General features: G+C 48.1%; 6 protein-coding genes across 6 annotated transcripts; 4 read left to right on the forward strand and 2 right to left on the reverse strand.

Annotated features, from left to right (window-relative positions):
- Window positions 1-687: 687 nt before the first annotated feature.
- On the forward strand, window positions 688-5,626 carry FSST1_005194 (P-loop containing nucleoside triphosphate hydrolase protein; the record flags this gene model as incomplete). Its single annotated transcript, XM_083231446.1, has 10 exons — window positions 688-894; window positions 947-1,475; window positions 1,533-1,759; window positions 1,817-2,096; window positions 2,151-2,384; window positions 2,445-3,392; window positions 3,444-4,743; window positions 4,799-4,879; window positions 4,934-5,311; window positions 5,377-5,626. 10 exons carry the CDS (start codon window positions 688-690, stop codon window positions 5,624-5,626), a joined length of 4,434 nt encoding a protein of 1,477 aa, XP_083088624.1.
- A 1,131-nt stretch (window positions 5,627-6,757) lies between these two features.
- On the forward strand, window positions 6,758-7,840 carry FSST1_005195 (uncharacterized protein; the record flags this gene model as incomplete). Its single annotated transcript, XM_083231447.1, has 1 exon — window positions 6,758-7,840. One exon carries the CDS (start codon window positions 6,758-6,760, stop codon window positions 7,838-7,840), a length of 1,083 nt encoding a protein of 360 aa, XP_083088625.1.
- Window positions 7,841-8,803: 963 nt separating this feature from the next.
- On the reverse strand, window positions 8,804-9,843 carry FSST1_005196 (uncharacterized protein; the record flags this gene model as incomplete). The annotated part of the gene is made up of 2 exons (XM_083231448.1): window positions 8,804-9,607; window positions 9,769-9,843. The coding sequence occupies 2 exons, from the start codon at window positions 9,841-9,843 to the stop codon at window positions 8,804-8,806; spliced, it is 879 nt and encodes a 292-aa protein (XP_083088626.1).
- Window positions 9,844-11,102: 1,259 nt separating this feature from the next.
- On the forward strand, window positions 11,103-12,708 carry FSST1_005197 (FAD-binding oxidoreductase; the record flags this gene model as incomplete). The annotated part of the gene is made up of 2 exons (XM_083231449.1): window positions 11,103-12,144; window positions 12,224-12,708. The coding sequence occupies 2 exons, from the start codon at window positions 11,103-11,105 to the stop codon at window positions 12,706-12,708; spliced, it is 1,527 nt and encodes a 508-aa protein (XP_083088627.1).
- Window positions 12,709-13,315: 607 nt separating this feature from the next.
- On the reverse strand, window positions 13,316-15,018 carry FSST1_005198 (MDR family MFS transporter; the record flags this gene model as incomplete). Its single annotated transcript, XM_083231450.1, has 2 exons — window positions 13,316-14,321; window positions 14,384-15,018. 2 exons carry the CDS (start codon window positions 15,016-15,018, stop codon window positions 13,316-13,318), a joined length of 1,641 nt encoding a protein of 546 aa, XP_083088628.1.
- A 604-nt stretch (window positions 15,019-15,622) lies between these two features.
- On the forward strand, window positions 15,623-17,817 carry FSST1_005199 (Zn(II)2Cys6 transcription factor; the record flags this gene model as incomplete). The annotated part of the gene is made up of 4 exons (XM_083231451.1): window positions 15,623-15,873; window positions 15,937-15,967; window positions 16,030-16,488; window positions 16,543-17,817. 4 exons carry the CDS (start codon window positions 15,623-15,625, stop codon window positions 17,815-17,817), a joined length of 2,016 nt encoding a protein of 671 aa, XP_083088629.1.
- Window positions 17,818-17,825: the final 8 nt, after the last annotated feature.

A 17,825-nucleotide genomic window follows, 5' to 3' on the forward strand; every position in this document is an offset into this window, starting at 1 on the left:
AGGATAAAACTGCTTCTATTATGTGATTTGATGCAGTCTTCTTGGCACTCGGGACCTTGACTCTGTTCGTCTTGGACTATGTTGAGACTTCGACTAGTAGTGACACCTGGCATAATTCCCTAAAGTTTAATGAACCGGCATCGCCTCCGGACAACCGGCCAGTCTCCATAAACAAGGATATGATGCGTTGTACTACGGAGCCAAAAGCCTCCCGGTTCCGGTCGGCACCATCTACAAACTTTTCAGCTTTGCTAGCTCTGCACATCTTTACCCCATCTGGATAAACTGTCTCGTGCCGTCCCGTATTTAGCGCTCTTAACCAGGTACAACATCAGATCAGGTAGGGCGGTGATGATCATATCAGGATTTTAATTATCCAAATCAAGGATAATTCGCTGAATTAGTATCCAGCAGAGATTTCAAGAGTGGAAAGACCTATTCCACTCTTTTTCTAGTGCCCAACGTTTCTTTTCTCGCTCGTGTAGCTTTGTTTCCTCGCTTCTCCTTTCTCGCCTCTTTTCCTGGATCTCACCATTTCACTGGGGCAACTTCCTAACGTGTTGCAGGGTAGTAATTTGCTTCATTTTCCACGTTACTTGATTTGTGACGACAGCCAAAACGAATCTTAATGATTTGATCGACCAGGAAGGTCAGGTCTGGGAGAGTTTGTCGTTACTACCAACGACCATGAATTCCTCCTCGTGTGATAGATCTTTTGGCCCATATGCAGACGGCTGTAGAGGTGGCTTTGACTTCACGTTGTTGTTTGAAGAGTCCATACTTGTTGTGCCGATCACCGCCCTACTACTCCTGGCAGCCCCATTCAGAGTATCCTACCTCCTGCGCAAAAATAGCGTCAAAGTTGAAGATAGTTGCTGGCTGTATTGCAAGATTGTAAGTTGATGACCTCGGATCACTCTATGCTGCATATTGTAACAATTCAAAGATCTTGTGTTTGCTCCTATTGGCGTCTCAGATCGCTTTTCTTATCTGCTGGACTCAGTCTCCAGCCGTTACTACCAAAGCTTCTCTGCCAGCTGCCGCCTTATCAATTGTTGCATCAATTAGCTTGTTAGGTCTGTCCTATGTCGAGCATGTTTATTCGTATCGACCTTCGACTGTTCTCAACCTGTTTTTGCTTTTCTCTGTTCTTTTCGATGCTACCCGAACGAGGACACTTTGGCTGCAAGGCTACAATCGGCCTGCAGCCATCACTGCCCTTATTTCAACGGTAGTAAAGATCATGATGCTGTCAGTGGAAGCTATCGAGAAACGTGGATTCTTACGTCCAGAGTACCGTGAACTACCTTCAGAAGTGACAAGTGGCGTATTCTCACATTGGCTCTTTTCTTGGCAGCTCCCTCTCTTCCGTGTTGGCTATTCTCATGACCTGAAAATTGAAAGCCTATTCCCTCTGGAGAAGCATTTCAAGTCTTCTTATCTTCAGAATATGCTTCAAACAACGTGGGCTACAGGTTTGTTTTCCTTCTCTGAATATGTTCGCGCAGTGTAAATTGCTGATACTTGACTAGCACCTAAGAAAGGAGATTATGATTTATTGTTGACTGTTTTCAAAACCCTGAAATGGCCTATCTTGTCGATCGTCTTCCCACGCCTGTGTTTTATAGGCTTTACTTTCTGTCAGCCGTTTCTCATCTCGGCAACGTTGTCGTGGGCTGAGAGAGATCCTAATTCTGATGATGCGAGCCAGGGCTACGGTCTTATAGGTGCTTGGTTTCTTGTTTTTGTTGGTTTAGCTGTAAGACTATCTTTTCAATGAATCTGAGAGAGATCCCACTAACGCGAAATATAACAGGTTACAACGGGCCAGTACCAGCACTTGACTGTCCGCGCCACTACCATGGCACGTGGCCAGCTCATCTCGATACTTTATGACAAGGCTACGGATCTCAGCATCACAGCTGCCAACCCTACGGCAGCCCTGACTTTGATGAGCGCTGACATTGAGAGGATTGACACGGGATGGCGAACGGCTCATGATGTATGGGCAAACTTGATTGAAATTGTCATTGCAGTGTATCTGTTAGGTCGCCAGCTTGGACTAGCGTGCCTCATACCTGTTGGAGCAGCTATTTGTAAGTTTCTATCACACAACTTGTGAGAGTTATCTTGATTAATGATTTAATCAGTTTCCATCGTCGGATCCGTCATTGCCGTCAGCTTCGTCATGGCTCGTCAGGCCATATGGCTTGAAGCTATTGAGAGGAGAATCTCCGTGACGTCTCAGATGCTAGGAAGCATGAAGGGCGTCAAGATGTGCGGACTGTCTCGAGTACTAGAAACACGCATCCAAGCCATGCGGGAGGAAGAAATGCACATTTCAGGCAAATTCCGTCAGCTTTTGATCTGGAATATGGTATTGGGTAAGTATTTGGGATTGTATTGACCTTTTCAATTTCAACAACTGACACTGATATCTGCAGCTTACCTCGCTCCCATCTTCGCCCCCATTCTGAGCTTTATGACCTATAGTCTTCTGGCTCAATCTCAGGGAGGAAAAGGAAATCTGGACACGAACCGTATGTTCACATCCTTATCACTATTCGCACTCCTGCAAGAGCCTCTGGCTTCTTTCGTTACCTCGCTGTCTTCTTTCATGGGGTCAGTTGGAAGCTTTGTCCGCATCCAGTCTTTCCTAAACACAGACGCCTGCGTAGATGATAGGATAGTGCAGGATAACGGTGCGATTGAAAACGCCTTGGTCTCTGAGGTCTCAAGCAGCGAAGAAAAGCACTCCGTCTCTCCAATTCAAGAGTCCAAGATGATGGAGACTGAACCGCTAAAGGATTCCCCGGATGGTAACGCCTTCGCCATCAGGAACGCTTCTTTTGGATATAACAAGGATGAAACCCCCACCCTTAGCAACATTGACGCTGTGATCCCTTCGGGCAAACTCACACTTATTGTTGGGCCGGTCGGGAGCGGCAAGTCCACTCTTCTCAAGGCATTGCTCGGGGAAGTCGGAATCATGCAGGGATCTATACATGTATCAAACTCCAAGGTTGCCTACTGCGACCAAACCCCTTGGCATATGAATGGCACAGTCCGAGATAGTATCATCGCCTTCTCTCACCCGGACGAGCGATGGTACCAGAAAGTATTGGAAGCTTGTGCCCTGAAGCAAGACCTGACTCAATTACCTCGGGGAGATCTCAGTACTATAGGAAGCAAGGGAATCGTCCTCAGTGGAGGCCAGAGCCAACGAGTCAGTCTAGCGAGAGCAGTGTATGCCCAGATGTCCACCATTATTCTTGATGATGTTTTCAGTGGCCTAGATGCTCATACTGAGAATGCCGTCTTCAACAATCTTCTCGGAAGTCATGGTATTCTTCGAGACTTGAACACAACTGTCATCATTGTCTCTTCTCGTGGTACGTACAATATCTGATAGTTTCTCCTAGATCTGGCTAACTTTGACACAGTCAATCGCCTCCCCTATGCAGATCACATCATTTGCCTTGATGGTAATGGAACAGGCTGTGTTCAAGGGACTTTTGATGAGTTGAACAAGTTGGACAACTACGTATCTGGCTCCGCCGCGTCTACGACTGGTGTACAGTCCAAAGTACCTAGTTCTGGTCCTGATTCTACGCTTGCTCCTGATCCTGAGTCCTCAGCTGCCGTATTGGCGGAGCTGGACATGGAACTTACCGAGGGCAAGCAAGACGGTGCAAATCGTCGCAGCGGAGATGTGGCAATTTACATGTACTACATGCATGCTATCGGCTGGATCCCAACTTTGATCTTTGTGCTGGCCATTTGTGCCTACATATTCTGCCAGTCTTTCCCTACTATCTGGCTCAACTGGTGGGCTGCCGCAAATGCGAAAGAACCGTTTACACGACTTGGCTACTACCTGGGGATTTACGCTATGCTAGGTGCATTGTCCATTATTTTCTTGGTACTGAGCACCTGGCAAATGATTGTCACCATGGTACCACTGTCAGGTAACAACTTCCACCAGAGTCTACTCAAGACAGTTCTCAACGCACCTATGTCCTTTTTCGCAACCACTGACACCGGTACCACCATCAACCGCTTCAGTCAGGACCTCCAGCTCATCGACATGGACTTACCCCTCTCAGCGCTCAACACATTCGCCACATTCGTTCTTTGCATTGCCGAGATGATCTTGATCGCTGTTGGATCGTACTATACTGCCATTGCGTTCCCCTTTCTCCTTGCTACGCTTTGGGTGGTTCAACATACATACCTTAGAACGTCTCGCCAGCTCCGATTCATGGATCTGGAAGCAAAAAGTCCGCTCTACGCCCTTTTCACCGAGACTGTTACTGGACTAGCCACGCTGCGCGCTTTTGGTTGGCGCCATGCTCTCGAGAAAAAGCACCATGAACTCCTGGACCGGTCGCAGAAGCCCTTCTACCTCCTCTATGCAGTTCAGCGGTGGCTTACTCTTGTTCTTGACATGATCGTCACTATCATCGCTGTCTTGGTAGTGGTCCTTGTCACGCAATTGCGAGGTGTACTGTCAACTGGATTGATCGGCGTAGCTCTCGTCAACATCATCCAATTCAGTCAGCATCTCAAGCTATTGCTTACTTTCTGGACAACTTTGGAGACGCACATTGGTGCAATTTCTAGGATCAAGTCGTTCACGTCAGATACTGCCTCTGAGCATGAGCCGCAGGAGAAAGAGCAGCCGCCGTCGGTCTGGCCATCTAAAGGAACAATCATGTTTGATCAAGTGTCGGCAGGATACAAGTAAGTCTAGGGCTAATGATCGTGCCAGGATGCTTGCTGATCTGTACTTTTCTAGGGAGTCCGAAGATGTCCTCAAGAACATAACTCTAACCATTGAAGCCGGGCAAAAGATTGGAATTTGTGGAAGGACTGGAAGGTATGGCATTCATTATCTCTTAACATTCTATTAGCTGATCGTGTTTATCTGCAGTGGCAAGAGTTCTATGGTCTCATGCCTCTTTCGCATGATAGACCTTCATGGTGGTCGCATCATGGTGGATGGTCTCGACATCAGCACGATTCCTCGCGAAGAGATTCGTACCAGACTTGTCGGCGTGCCCCAGGACGCATTCCTCATTGATGGAAGTAGTGTGAGGCTTAATGCTGACCCTGCTGGGGGACTAACAGATGCTGCAATTGAAGATGCGTTGAAAGCGGTTGAGTTGTGGGACATTGTGACCGATGGTGGCGGCCTCGACGTGTCGATCGAAGAGCTTCATCTTTCGCATGGTCAAAGGCAGTTGTTTTGCATCGGACGCGCTATTCTACGACCATCGCCAATTGTGGTTCTTGACGAAGCAACAAGCAGGTATGTACCCACAGCTTCCTTCATGTCGTGCCTGTAAGCTATGTGCTAATGTCGTATCTACGCAGTGTTGACTCGCGTGTCGATGAGCTTGTGCAGCGTCTGGTTCGAGAGCGGTTCAATAATCGCACAGTTATCTCCATCGTTCACAAGCTTCAGTCTGCACTTGATGACTTTGACATGGTTGTTGTTCTTGACGCGGGTAAGCTGCAAGAATTCGGGCACCCAGGAGAGCTTTTGGCAAAGGGACCCGATGCCTCCGCGTTTGCATCGATGTATCAGAGTGTCGCGACGGAAAAGAAGGAGGACAAGCAGTAGATCTGTGGAGTCGCTTTGAAGGGCGTTTGGGAGACTGTAGCAAGACTGGGAAATACTGAGAGCGCACCATGAGAACCGCGTGTAAATAAGACGAAAATATTAGCACACTCTTGGGATATATACGAGCTAAAAGTGGCCTGGTATTTCCTTCAACCTTTAAATAACACCAACCCATTTACGCGACTAACCTACGCGTGGTAAAAGACAGTTGATTGGATCTAAAGACCTATTAATTGTTTACCCGAAGTTATCCCGCATCTACACTCGTCATTTTCCAGTATCCCCAGCCTTGGAGTTACTGAACTTCAGGGTAGCTTCTCATTGATAACTATAGAATGTTATTATTTCCTATTTACACTACAAACTGAATTTTACTAGTGTTAAGCACTCTGTAGATTAACCGCTATTTATTTCGCATTGTTTACAGCAGTGTGGAAACTCTTAGTAGCTATTTTCCTATAATAGAGTGAATTAGAAGGATTCTTGTAACTTTTTAATCGTCGTTCCTTGGAAACCGTACCCGTTCATTATTGGTTTCAGGATTCTAGCATGATGAAAGAGTTGACCAATCAAAATGCGACGATATGCGTATAGGTTAATTACTAAGCAAGCCCCGCTTCTTAGGTTGATGCCTTGTAGCCTTAGAGCCTCGCACGGCTGACGGAATAACTATAGTCCGTGATCTGTCTTCGTTCCTATTGGCCTGATCATCCACCCTCATTTCCATCCAGATTCATTCTCTCACGCGATGCGGCGCTGACTCTTCGCACAACTTTCTATCACGATGAGGCCCTATATCATCCTCCCCTCGTCGTTCTTATCTCCTCACGCCTCTCCGATCATCATCTGACAACCTTTTCATGAACCGGAACTATCGCCCGAACCGCGTCCAAAGAGGCGGTAAATCGCGCTACAGACCATTAAAATTCCGACTTGTACCCCCCAAACGAGCGCGTTTGCCTCCTTTGCTGGAACAACCGGGGTCTGTAGAAGGGACCTGTTTAGTCTCGCAGCGCGCTGGAGACTGACGGGTTGCCTGGCAGCGAAGCTGTTCCTCCTTTGGTCGCGGCTAGGGCTAGGTAGTAGGCAGGTAAGTCACGCAGATTGTCGTCGCACCTAATCGTTGCAGGAATGTCGTCTTCACCATGTCTCGATCTCGATATTCAACACTCCACCAAAGCTGTAATCCAATGGCAGTCCGATACCACGACGCATATTCTGGCAAAGCCAGACCCTCAAGTCAGCTCCGTGACACTCAACTTCCGCTTCGATAAGACATGTGCTTTCTTCGAACTGAGCGTTCCTGTCAAGATCAAGGGATTAGACACCACTACAGCCGTTACATTACGCGCATGCGCCTCGTCCATTGTCTCTTTGGTCGTGGTCAAGAACCCGACGGTGCTCATCAAAATACAACAAGAGTTTGAATCTGCTGCTCTCTGCCTCAACGTTACCTTGAACCACCACCTCAACGTCCTTGTTCCTTCTCCTGCACTAGAGCCTTTATCTCCCGCCCGAAAACACTCAGGCGTAGTCCTTGACGCGATACGTGATCTTTCCAATGCCACCGTTCTATCCATCTATGTCGAGGCTCGGGCTGCACCCCCTTCGCTACAGTCGATCAGTGACGCCGCCAGCGAGGGTCTTCTCAAGTATTTTCGCAGTCTCCGATACAATCTTGCTAGTATGTATGGCGGCCTCGGAGCCAAGCTCGTCGATCTTTCGGCTCAAACAGTACTCCCACCACCCGCCTACGACGAAGCTGGGTCCCCGCCGCCACCGCCGCCGATCGATTGCAGTCACACTAAGAAGCGCCCTCGACAAGACAGCCAGTCTTCTCGACACAGTGATATCGCTCTTATTTGGGACGAGTTGCGGGCTTTAAAAGAGACAAGAGGTCGGGATAGAGAACATATCGAGGCCTTGGAGACGGAAAACAAGAGATTGAGACAAGAGAACGAAGAGCTGGTCAGAGGCATGGATAAGATCCGAGAGAGATGCACTGCCTTGGAAGATGACTTCGGAGTTCTCAACAAGTCCACCGAGGGCTTTATGGATACATATGATAACGAATTGACTGAATTACGCGACGACATTCACACGCTGGAGGGAATTGTGAACTTCATCCAAGAGGGTCAAGTCAGTGACGAGTCAGTCAAGAAGATAAAGGATGCCGTTGTTAAAGACATTACAACGCGGCTTTCGGCAGATTGAGCACGTGTCAATGGTCAGCCAGGTGCTGCCTTGACTCATGCTATTGTACAATCAAGGGATATATTATTACCAACGTAACTGATCATATACGCTTGCGATATCTGTTGAGATAGATCAAGGTTACATATATTAAAGACATAATTTTTTGAACTCTTTTCCCCCCATTGCCGCCGCCTTGAATCATAGTATGCAAAAACTCTGACGCCATTTCTTTCTGGAGTTACTGCGTCAATAGCCAAACAAGGTGGCCCCAACCCTTTGGGTATAGCCAGAAACCTTGTCGATGTAGCGTATCGTATTGTTCCAATGTTCGTCGTTATTTTCTTATTTTCTTATGTTTTGGACGTGTTGACGTAGGAAATGGCATCAGCCAGGCTCATGAAAGGGTGATCACCCTCATGGTTCAGTTCGAGGTTTGTTTCCCATACCATATCATTTTCGGCATCGGCTGCATCTGTCTCTAGCTGGCCCTTTGTATACTCTTGTTGTTGAGTTTGTTCTATTGGCCGTCGTAGAAGTACAATCCTCAGTTGGGTCAAAGCGAAGAGCGTCAGAGGCTCACTGACTTGAGGCAAAGGTGGCACGGCAGCTCGTTTACTGGCTTGGTGACTGATTATGTTGCCCTGCTCCAGCTGAGTTCTATCCCATTTAGGATCTACATCCAGTCACATCTCGTTCTTTTGAAAACAAAAGGTGGTGTTGGTTGAGCCGAATATGGAAACTGAGTAGCAGCACTGACAGAAACGGACGAAATGGCATATTATCAAGCAGGTTTCATTTTCGATACCACACCGTTCACCATTTGGAATAATTCTACAGGGTTTATAAACCAGAGGTTACAAGTATCAGTGAGAAGCATGCAAAACCACTAAAGCTCTCAGAGCAAATATTCCTAGCAGCACTCCATTTGATCTTTAAGTTGACTTCTCTTCTTTAGGGGTATAGTTATATGAATCTATCTATCTACTTGACCTCAAGTTTCTTTCGTACATCTAGAACAGTTGCCATGTGTTTGTTCCGAATCAACATTTCCAAAGCGAGAAACAGCTGGCTTCTATTATCGTTACCCAACGTGGTAGATTGAGGATCACAGAACTTCTTTGAGAAATCTCCCAGCAAGTTCCCCATCTTACTCAACTCGCTGAGCATGATGTGTCCAATCATGCGCTCTCTGTTCTCAGAATCTAGCTCATATGCTCCAATTGTCATAGGCGGCATGATGAGACTTGATGGTTCGATTCTCTCTTGTGACATATCTGTGTCCCGTGACAATGATCTCCCAGCTTCCTTACCATCATTGGATGGAACAGGACTGCTGTGATCGTCGAGTGTTGCACTGCCATCATTGGGACCGTGGCAGTTTTTCAGCACGATGTGGTACCAGGATAATATTCGCAACAGCACGGCCGTGGCCAACAATGCGACGTTGTCATTCGGGGTGCATGTGCATGACATGGCAGTTGTCACGCACTTGAGTGTTGCACGACTGGCTGTGAGGATGGTTCCGAGATTTTGGGAATCGGTAGGGTTACCCCAGCATGACAGGGAAGGAAGGTCAGGCTTTGCCAATGCGGATATGAGATCAGCCTCGCAGTGCTGTCTGTCGGTGACGGAGCACGTTGACCTTTGTCCCGTGCTGTCGGTACCAGATCCACTACCACTACCCATCCCTGCTGCTGATAAGGCACCTGTGGTGTGGCCTTTGGGATATCCGAAAGCATCCATTCTCTCCAAACTCTTGCCGACACTGCAGCTACAGATGCCGCGCTGCTGATTGCAGTAGATGGTGGAGTCCCATTCCGTTGGTCCCCTTCAGGGTGAATAGTGTCTATGGTCCTCTTTCTGGATCGCTGAGAAGGGCTATAGCTACAGACTTGGCCGCGTCGCTCACATCTCTGGCACCAAGGTTGTTCCTTGCCGCAACGAACCTTTGACTTGGCACAATTGTCGCAACTCTCGCGGTAGTTCTCTACCCTGCGGAGAAGGGGGTCTGTGGAACTCATGTGGATAGAGAGTGGGTGCATGTGATATGACAGGGTGAATGCTGAACGTTATGGGCCAATCCGGCCAAGAGATTGTGCTTGGGGATTATGACAATGGTAGGCTGAAGTGGCAGTTTCCTAGTTCCTGGCAGATCGTCGATTTATTTCAGACGGACCTAGACCATTCTTATACATAAGGACCTGTTTAGCCACAGATCTGGATCGAGGAAACAGGATGCTGTTCCAGGATGATCTGGTATAGCAATTAGAGTAAGCTGAAAAAACGCTAGCTAGTAGAGACGAAACTGCGAACTGTATTTGAGTTGGAAATGATACATGTCACCAATAACTTGGGGGATGAAATCCACCATCGCAGGGTTTGAGATGACAGCATGCATTGATTCCTTCAAGAGACAGGGTTGATATGCACTTGTGTCATGATACGATTACCTGCATTGATAGGTTCGCTTCAGGAAGGTAGTTTCAGGGACATGAGTCCGCTTCCGCAGGATTATATGCAGCCACGGTCATATGCAGGACGGATAACTGGTGCCGTGAGGGTAATCGGGACCCATATAATTCAACATGTGTTAACGTTTGACCTGTAACGTTTACGTTATCCCGAACTAAACAATCAACGGTTTTGATAGTCTGATGTTAATGTCACATAATCATTGGATAAACAAGAACGTATTCTTTGCTCCTCAAATTAATGAATAAACAGTGAAACACCTGAGAACATACGTTTCAGACACGTGTTATTGCCACAACTCGGTGCCTGTATAGAAAGCCGAAAGAGGATTAAGTTTTCGCTAAGCTGAACGAAAACTGCATGAAGGACGAACTGAGCCAAATTCTAACCTTAACCGAAGCCACCAAAGCAGTAAAAAAACAAAAGTTCCAGACGACATGCATACACGGATCTCAGCTAACCATGAATATGGTGATTACTCGAATCGGCACTCAAAGGAGACATTTTGGCAAAGATAACAACTGCCTACCTAATCTAGGTCAACTGGTAAAATTGAACAGTCAGGCTACAGCTGCATGGCGTTCAAGTAACGCCGCCGTAGTCCGTTCTCGGGGACTCAGTAGCCGGGCCGGGCCGTAGTCTCTACTGTCGTGCCTTCGGTCCGATGCAAGCCCCGAATTCTTTAACCCGAGAGCGGGATATGCAAGTAGGGACGGGAGGAAAAGGAGGCTTAACAGCTCACGACCAATTGACTCAAAAAGGCACCTTATCGGTCTCATTTGGGAAATGATGTATAACTTTCTCAGTCATGGTTAATAAGAGGTCCTTTTTTGCTCACCTCACTACTAGAAACGCCATCATCAGATCATCACTCCACCGTTACTCAATCATATCATCCCGCAAAGCCATGTCTTCTTTCGCCGCTGCGCCGTATCGGCACGTCATGATGCCATTCAACCCAGCACAAGATGCCCAGACTCACGGCAACTCGGCACTTACTAAGCTGACGGATGTCATCCCAGACCTTAAGATCTACACACGCTCATCTCCTCACTATGAGACCCTTCGTGGGGTTTACAACAAGCTCATCACTGCTCAACCCCTTGCCATCTGTCGACCCACTTCGGTCGCTCAAGTTCAGGCAATCGTAAAAGCTGTCTCGGGGTTGGATGTGCCGCTCGGGGTTCGTGGCGGCGGCCATGATGTCTTTGGCCGCGGCTGCGTTGCCGACTCTGTCACGATCGACATGAGAGAGTTGGACACGCAAGAGCTGTCCCCAGATAAGAAGACAGTACGTGTCGGCGGTGGTATCACCAGCAAAAACCTTGTTGGCTTTCTGGGGTCGCACAAACTTTGCACCTCAAACGGCTTTGCGGGTGAAGCTGGATGGACGTCTTGGGCGTCTTGGGGAGGGTACGGCCCGTTGGGTGACTATGTCGGACTAGGCGTAGATAACATTGTCGGCGCCAAGATCGTCACAGCTAGCGGCGATCTTGTTCATGCCAACGGGGAATCGGAGCTGCTATGGGCGCTACGTGGTGGAGGTGGTAACTTTGGTGTCATTGCTGAGACTAACGTGCGGGTTTATCCAATGTCCACAATCCAGGCTGGCTTTATCGTTTACCCTTGGCCAGAAACTGCAGACGTGTTGCTGCGTTTACAGGCCCTTCTAGACTCTGGGGTCCCCGACAAACTTTGTTTACAGGCAGGGTTTAGCAAGGGCGAATGGGGTCTTGGCATGGCTGTGACCTACATCTGGCCTGAAGCAGAGACAATTGGGCCTGAGAGCGAGAAGTGGCTACAGAAGCTGAAGAGTCTCGGCACGTGCATCGTCGATACAGTCCAGGAAAGTAAGTCAAATCTGCTGATCTTTACCTATTCTACCCATCAGCTACGGCAGAGACGATGTTGGTTAACACGAGAAAATAGCGACATTTGAGGCTTTCCAGCGCAGCATTTCCAGCGCTATCAGCAACCCTGTCAACGTCACATCCCGGCACATCAGTATCTCCAAGTTCACCAGCGACACTCTCGGACAGCTGATCGGCGCTTGTGAGTCGATGCCTGTTGAGGCTGATTGCTCAATCACCTGCACGATCCTGCACGGAAAGGCGGCCCAGCCAAATGCATTATCTGCGTTCGGTACCCGGCGACCGCACATCATGTTCCATATCAACGCCGTCACTGAGGAAGCGGCGCATGAAGATGTCGCTATCGCATGGGCAGATCATTTAGTTGACGGTATTGAAGCGACGGGAGATAGTATTGGATCCACATATGTCAGTTTCATGGAGTCGGAGAAAGACCCCAAGGGTTGCTACGGGGAGAATTGGGATCGGCTGAAGGCTGTCAAGAAAGAGGTTGACCCCAACGATGTTTTTAGATTCGTCCATGGTCGTATCCCAGTCGCCTGAACTGTCTGTGCATCTCGGCGAGATCGACTGTGGTAGACATCAGATTGGGAGTAAGCACATCATTGCAGCCAATAGATCACGTACTTTTAAATTACCTGTCAGTTTATGATGTCCCAAACCTTGATTTAGTCACGACATTAGCAACCTTAGTGGATGGTCCTTAGGGTATCAAATATTAGCCTTAGGAAACACAAGAGACGAAACCATGAGATTAGTTTATGCTAAATACTCCAACTACTTGTTTTTACACGCCAAGACTTGCGAGGCCAGCTTTTGTGCTGCCCACTAGATGGCTCAACTCTCTTGGTGCGCGATAAGGCAAGCTCATTCATTACACATCTGCAACATTTACTCCATTTTACTTTGGTTCAATGGATACCTATGAGTTCCGATACAACCACAAGATGGCTGACATTGTATGAGATATGACACATAAAAAGTTGCTCACTCTTATGATAGGGAATAGAAAACAAAGTCAAATGAAGTTTAAAATACACGAGAACTTTTATTATGGTACAGTAGTGTACTTTGTTCCTATCCAAATAACCAGACTTACCTTCAAGTTGCGTTCTATCATATCTGCAAAACAGAACTGCTGGTGACGAAACTAATGTACAAATTCCTGGCCCTTAACGTTCTTCCACTCAATCCCTAGTGAAGGTAGAACAGCAAAACAAGCAGCCGCAAGACCGACGTAAAAGTAATTCCGAAGCGCTGCGTTGTACTCAACAAGCACATCGGCAAGACGATCAGCCGGAATGACATGGCGCAATTGGGTGGCACCAGCGCCAATGATCTTTGCAACGTCAAGGCCATCAAATGAAGTGAGCCTCGATCGAAGGTCATTGTTGAAGACGGCTTGGGCAACGCAGACAAGGATTGAACCGCCAAGGGACTGGGCAAAGAACATGAGGGATACACCCGTAGGCACATCACTCTGCTTGACAGCAACTTGAGCCCCTAAGCTGGCAAGCTGCATGCCCTGACCGATACCAAGACCGAGTATGATCTGATATCCGATCCAAGTGCGAGTGGGGGTGTCAACAACGAAGGTGGTGATAAGTCCGCCACCGACTGACATGAATATTACTGATGAGAAGAAGACGGGGTTGAACCAGCCGATACCATTGATGAGACCGCCAGAGACGATTGCGCCAAAGACGAGGGACAGGACGAGAGGGAGTGTGTCAATACCAGAGGTGATGGCATCTGTTCCTCGAATACCTTGGAACCAGATGGGCAGGGCAATCAAGAAAACAATGAGAACAGATCCAAGACAGAAGGCAAAAATTGTACCAAGCCAAACATTTCGGATCTTGAACAAACGAGGTGGAACGGTGGCGTTCTCTTGTTGCCAGATCTGGATGCCAACAAAGGCAATGAGAAGCACACAGGCCAGTACAAGAAGTGCAATGATGCGGCCCTCGTCCCAGGAGTACTTCTCACCACCCCACTGGAGGGCAAGGATGAGGCAGATAACACCAGGGAGGAAGACTAGGTTTCCCCATGGGTCGAGCTGCTTGATCTGCTGCTTGATTGAGACGGGCTCGCTAACGGGAAACGTCGGGAAGAGAAGAATGAGGCAGGCGACAGCTGCTCCTCCAACGGGAAGACTAGAAGCGAGGTAGTCAGTATTTGTCAATTAGGATAAATGCGAAGGGGAACCGAGACCTACTTGATGTAAAAGCACCATCGCCAAGTGACGTGATCAGTGAAGGCTCCTCCGATCAAGGGCGCGATGACCGAAGCAATGCCGAAGACGGCTCCCATCATGCCCACATATCCAGCACGTTTGGAAAGAGGCGTGACGGTGGTGATGAGGATGGTAGAGCCAGAGTAGATGCCCGCAGAACCTGCGCCAGCAATGGCACGCCCGATAATGAAAGCAATTGAGTTGGGTGCTACGCCACATAGAAGGGAACCAAGTTCAAAGAAGAAAATGGCAACAAGGTAGACCGTCTTGGTCGGGTAGAAGGTAAAGATGCGACCCCAAAGCAGCTGTGTAGCAGAGCTGGTAATGAGGTAAGCGCTGGCGTACCAACTGATATCTCCAAGGGCTTTGAAGTCATCGGTAATGCGAGGGATGGCAGTCGCGATGATTGTACGGTCCAAAGCGACGAGGAACATGGCTACCATATTGGAGAGAATGATGGCAGCCAGCTTCAGACCGTGGGGGTACTTGGACACATCCTCTGTTTCTGTTTCCTCAGACTTGGATTCAGAGGGTTCAGATGCTGGGGGTGCTTCATTAGGGGTGGGTGTTGGCGTAGTTGCTCTATCGAGCTTTTCCACGTCGGTGTTATTTGTCATGGTGTTGAGAAAGAGAGAGTATTAGATGATGATGAATAAGGATTGAATGGTGTTGTTGATGGATGACAAAATTGAGGAATTGGCAGTTGAAGAAGAGCCTTAAAATACAGACATTTTGCATAGCGATTCCGGGACATGATACTGCCCGGACGGGAGATGAAAATTAACTACGGAGCGGAAGATTTCATCTCGGCGACGGAAGAGGATTCAATGTCAATAGCATCTCCAGCGCGGTCCCGCTCCGTGGTTGTAAGAGACGAGTCGGGTATAAACACACCAAATTTAAGCTTCGGGACCGAAGGATTCTATCAGCCCTGGGAGCGGTCCCGCGCGGGGGGACATCAGTCTCTCATTACTGGCTCGGGCATGGAGATTAGCTGTTGGTGGCGTCGATATGCGTAGTCCATGCATGCCCCTGACAATGATCTGACAATTGTCATTTGTCTGGTATTAGCGTACCTAGTAGTTACACAGACAGAGGAATCAATCCGCTGACAGATGGAAATAATTCCACCACCACAAAGAAAGTGGCTTATGCGGCTGCCGTTAGTAACATCATCCCTTCAATCTTTTTTCTACAAGCAATTACCCCAAATCAACTACCATGTCAGAAGCGAAGATCACCAGAGGACACTCATGCGTTCCGTGCCAGCACCGAAAGATTAGATGCAACGGCCAAACCCCATGCGCGTACTGTATCAGAACTGGTAAAGATTGTGTGCGCATGCGATTGTCGCCACCTCACACACGAAATGCCCGTTTGAATCATCGACGTCTTGCAGCTGCGCAAACAGGTAGTCCCAGTAGTGATGGACAGGTCATCGTCAGTGGAGATCAGCGTCGCTATGTCGAAGAGTGAGTTATTACATGAGAAGCCAATTTGTGTTTCTTTTTGGACATTTGGTAACAATTTTGCAGTAATAAATTATGGAAATCCTTGGGTGATGAGGTGAGTACCGTTGAGCAAACAGAGTCAGTTGAAAAATGTGGCTTATTTTGTTGTTCTGGTAGATGCAAGGCAGAGACGTTAGCCCAGATCCAGAGCGTCAATCTCTGAGAACAAGAACTGACACGCCCTCAACTGAGGTAAACCTCATCTTTGGCCATCAAAAGTCAACGTCTGCTTCAGTCGAGTATCCTTCAGCTGTGCACTCATTTCAACTATGGCAGGTCTTTATCAGCAACGTCCATCCTCTGACCAAACTTCTCCATGGTCCAACAGTTCAGAAAGACATACTTGAAACCTTTTCTGAACCAACATCAACCCCCGGACCTACAGAGGCCCTATTATTCTCCATTTACCTTGTTTCTGTTGTGTCTTTGACGGATACGGAATGTCGCACAAGGTTTGGCGAGCCTAGAAAGGACCTGCTGGCTCGATACTGTGACGCAACCGAAGTAGCGTTGAGCAAAGCCGATTTCTTGAGGTCTACAGACCTGAGGGTGCTTCAAGCCTTCACTCTCCACCTGGTACGTACCAACCTTGGAAACAGAAATACCTGAAGATGTACTGATATCTCTTAGCTTTCCCTGCGTCACATCTGTGACCATGACATTCTTTGGCTTCTGACAGGTCTCGCTACACGCATGGGTCAGAGAATGGGCCTTCATCGTGAGAGCTCACTGAAAGACCTGCCCCCGTTTGAAGCTGAGTTACGACGCCGAGTTTGGTGGCAGATCGTAATACTTGATGGCCGAGCTTCACAATTGACGGGTGCATCCATGAACCCGAACATGCAACTCTATGGAGACACTCGACAACCAATCAATCTGAGCGACGCTGACCTTGTACCATCAGCAAGCACAGTACCACAGCCGTCGCCCATCACCACGGATATGCTGTTTTGCAAAGTCCGTATTGAAATCGGTGTGTGGATGATTCAACAAAAGTGTCTGCTCAGCTCCGATTCTGAATCGTCGGTCGCGGGCAAAGCAAAGTTTTTCAAAGCTATCGACGAGCTTGAGCGTCATATTGAGGACAAGTATCTTGTTAATATGGACAAGGAACTTCCACTCAACCTCTTGACGGCATATCTCGCTCGATCTGCTATTTGTCAGCTACGGCTCTCAGCTTACCATCCCATTCATCGACCCGAGAGGGCCTCTGATTTGAATGCTGAGCAAATCGATATGTTGCTTGAAAACAGCCTGGAAGTCATACGCTATGACATTCTATCGCATTCAACTCCAGCGCTACAATGCTACTTGTGGCATATTGCCAACTTCTTCCCATTTGAGACCTTTGTTCTTCTCATTAGCACTTTGTCTGGTCGTCCTGCAGGTCAAGTTGTTGATACTGCGTGGGAGGTGATCGACCAAGTGTACGAGCACCACCCCTCGTTCATCTCAGATACTGGAGACCCCTTATACTGGGCTCTAGGTAATATTACCCTCAAAGCATGGGATCAAAGAGTTACAAGTGCTGGAACGAGAGGAATTCCCGTCCCTCCAGAGTTGTCTTGCATAACCAACCTTGTCCATGCTCGAGCAACACTGGCCAGGGCATCATCACAACAGCCCTCCACTACCACAGACATCTCTGGACCAATTACGCCTCAGAGCTTACTCCAGGCACAGGAAACATCATCTGGCTATCTCGATGGTTCAGGTACGATAAATGACCTCGTCTCACAAGCGGACTTGGGCATGACGACTGGGGAGGACATTCTTGGTATAATGAAGGGTGTTGATGTTGACTGGGATTTTTGGCAGCAATTGTTGGATGGAAACAACCATGATGCACGGGCAAGAGATGATCAGGAGACGTTCTACTTTTCGTCTTTTATAAATAAGTCCTAAACTCAAGG

Source organism: Fusarium sambucinum, chromosome I (assembly GCF_050947815.1).
Source record: "Fusarium sambucinum isolate potato_lamoka chromosome I, whole genome shotgun sequence".
Classification (NCBI taxonomy): domain Eukaryota; kingdom Fungi; phylum Ascomycota; class Sordariomycetes; order Hypocreales; family Nectriaceae; genus Fusarium; species Fusarium sambucinum.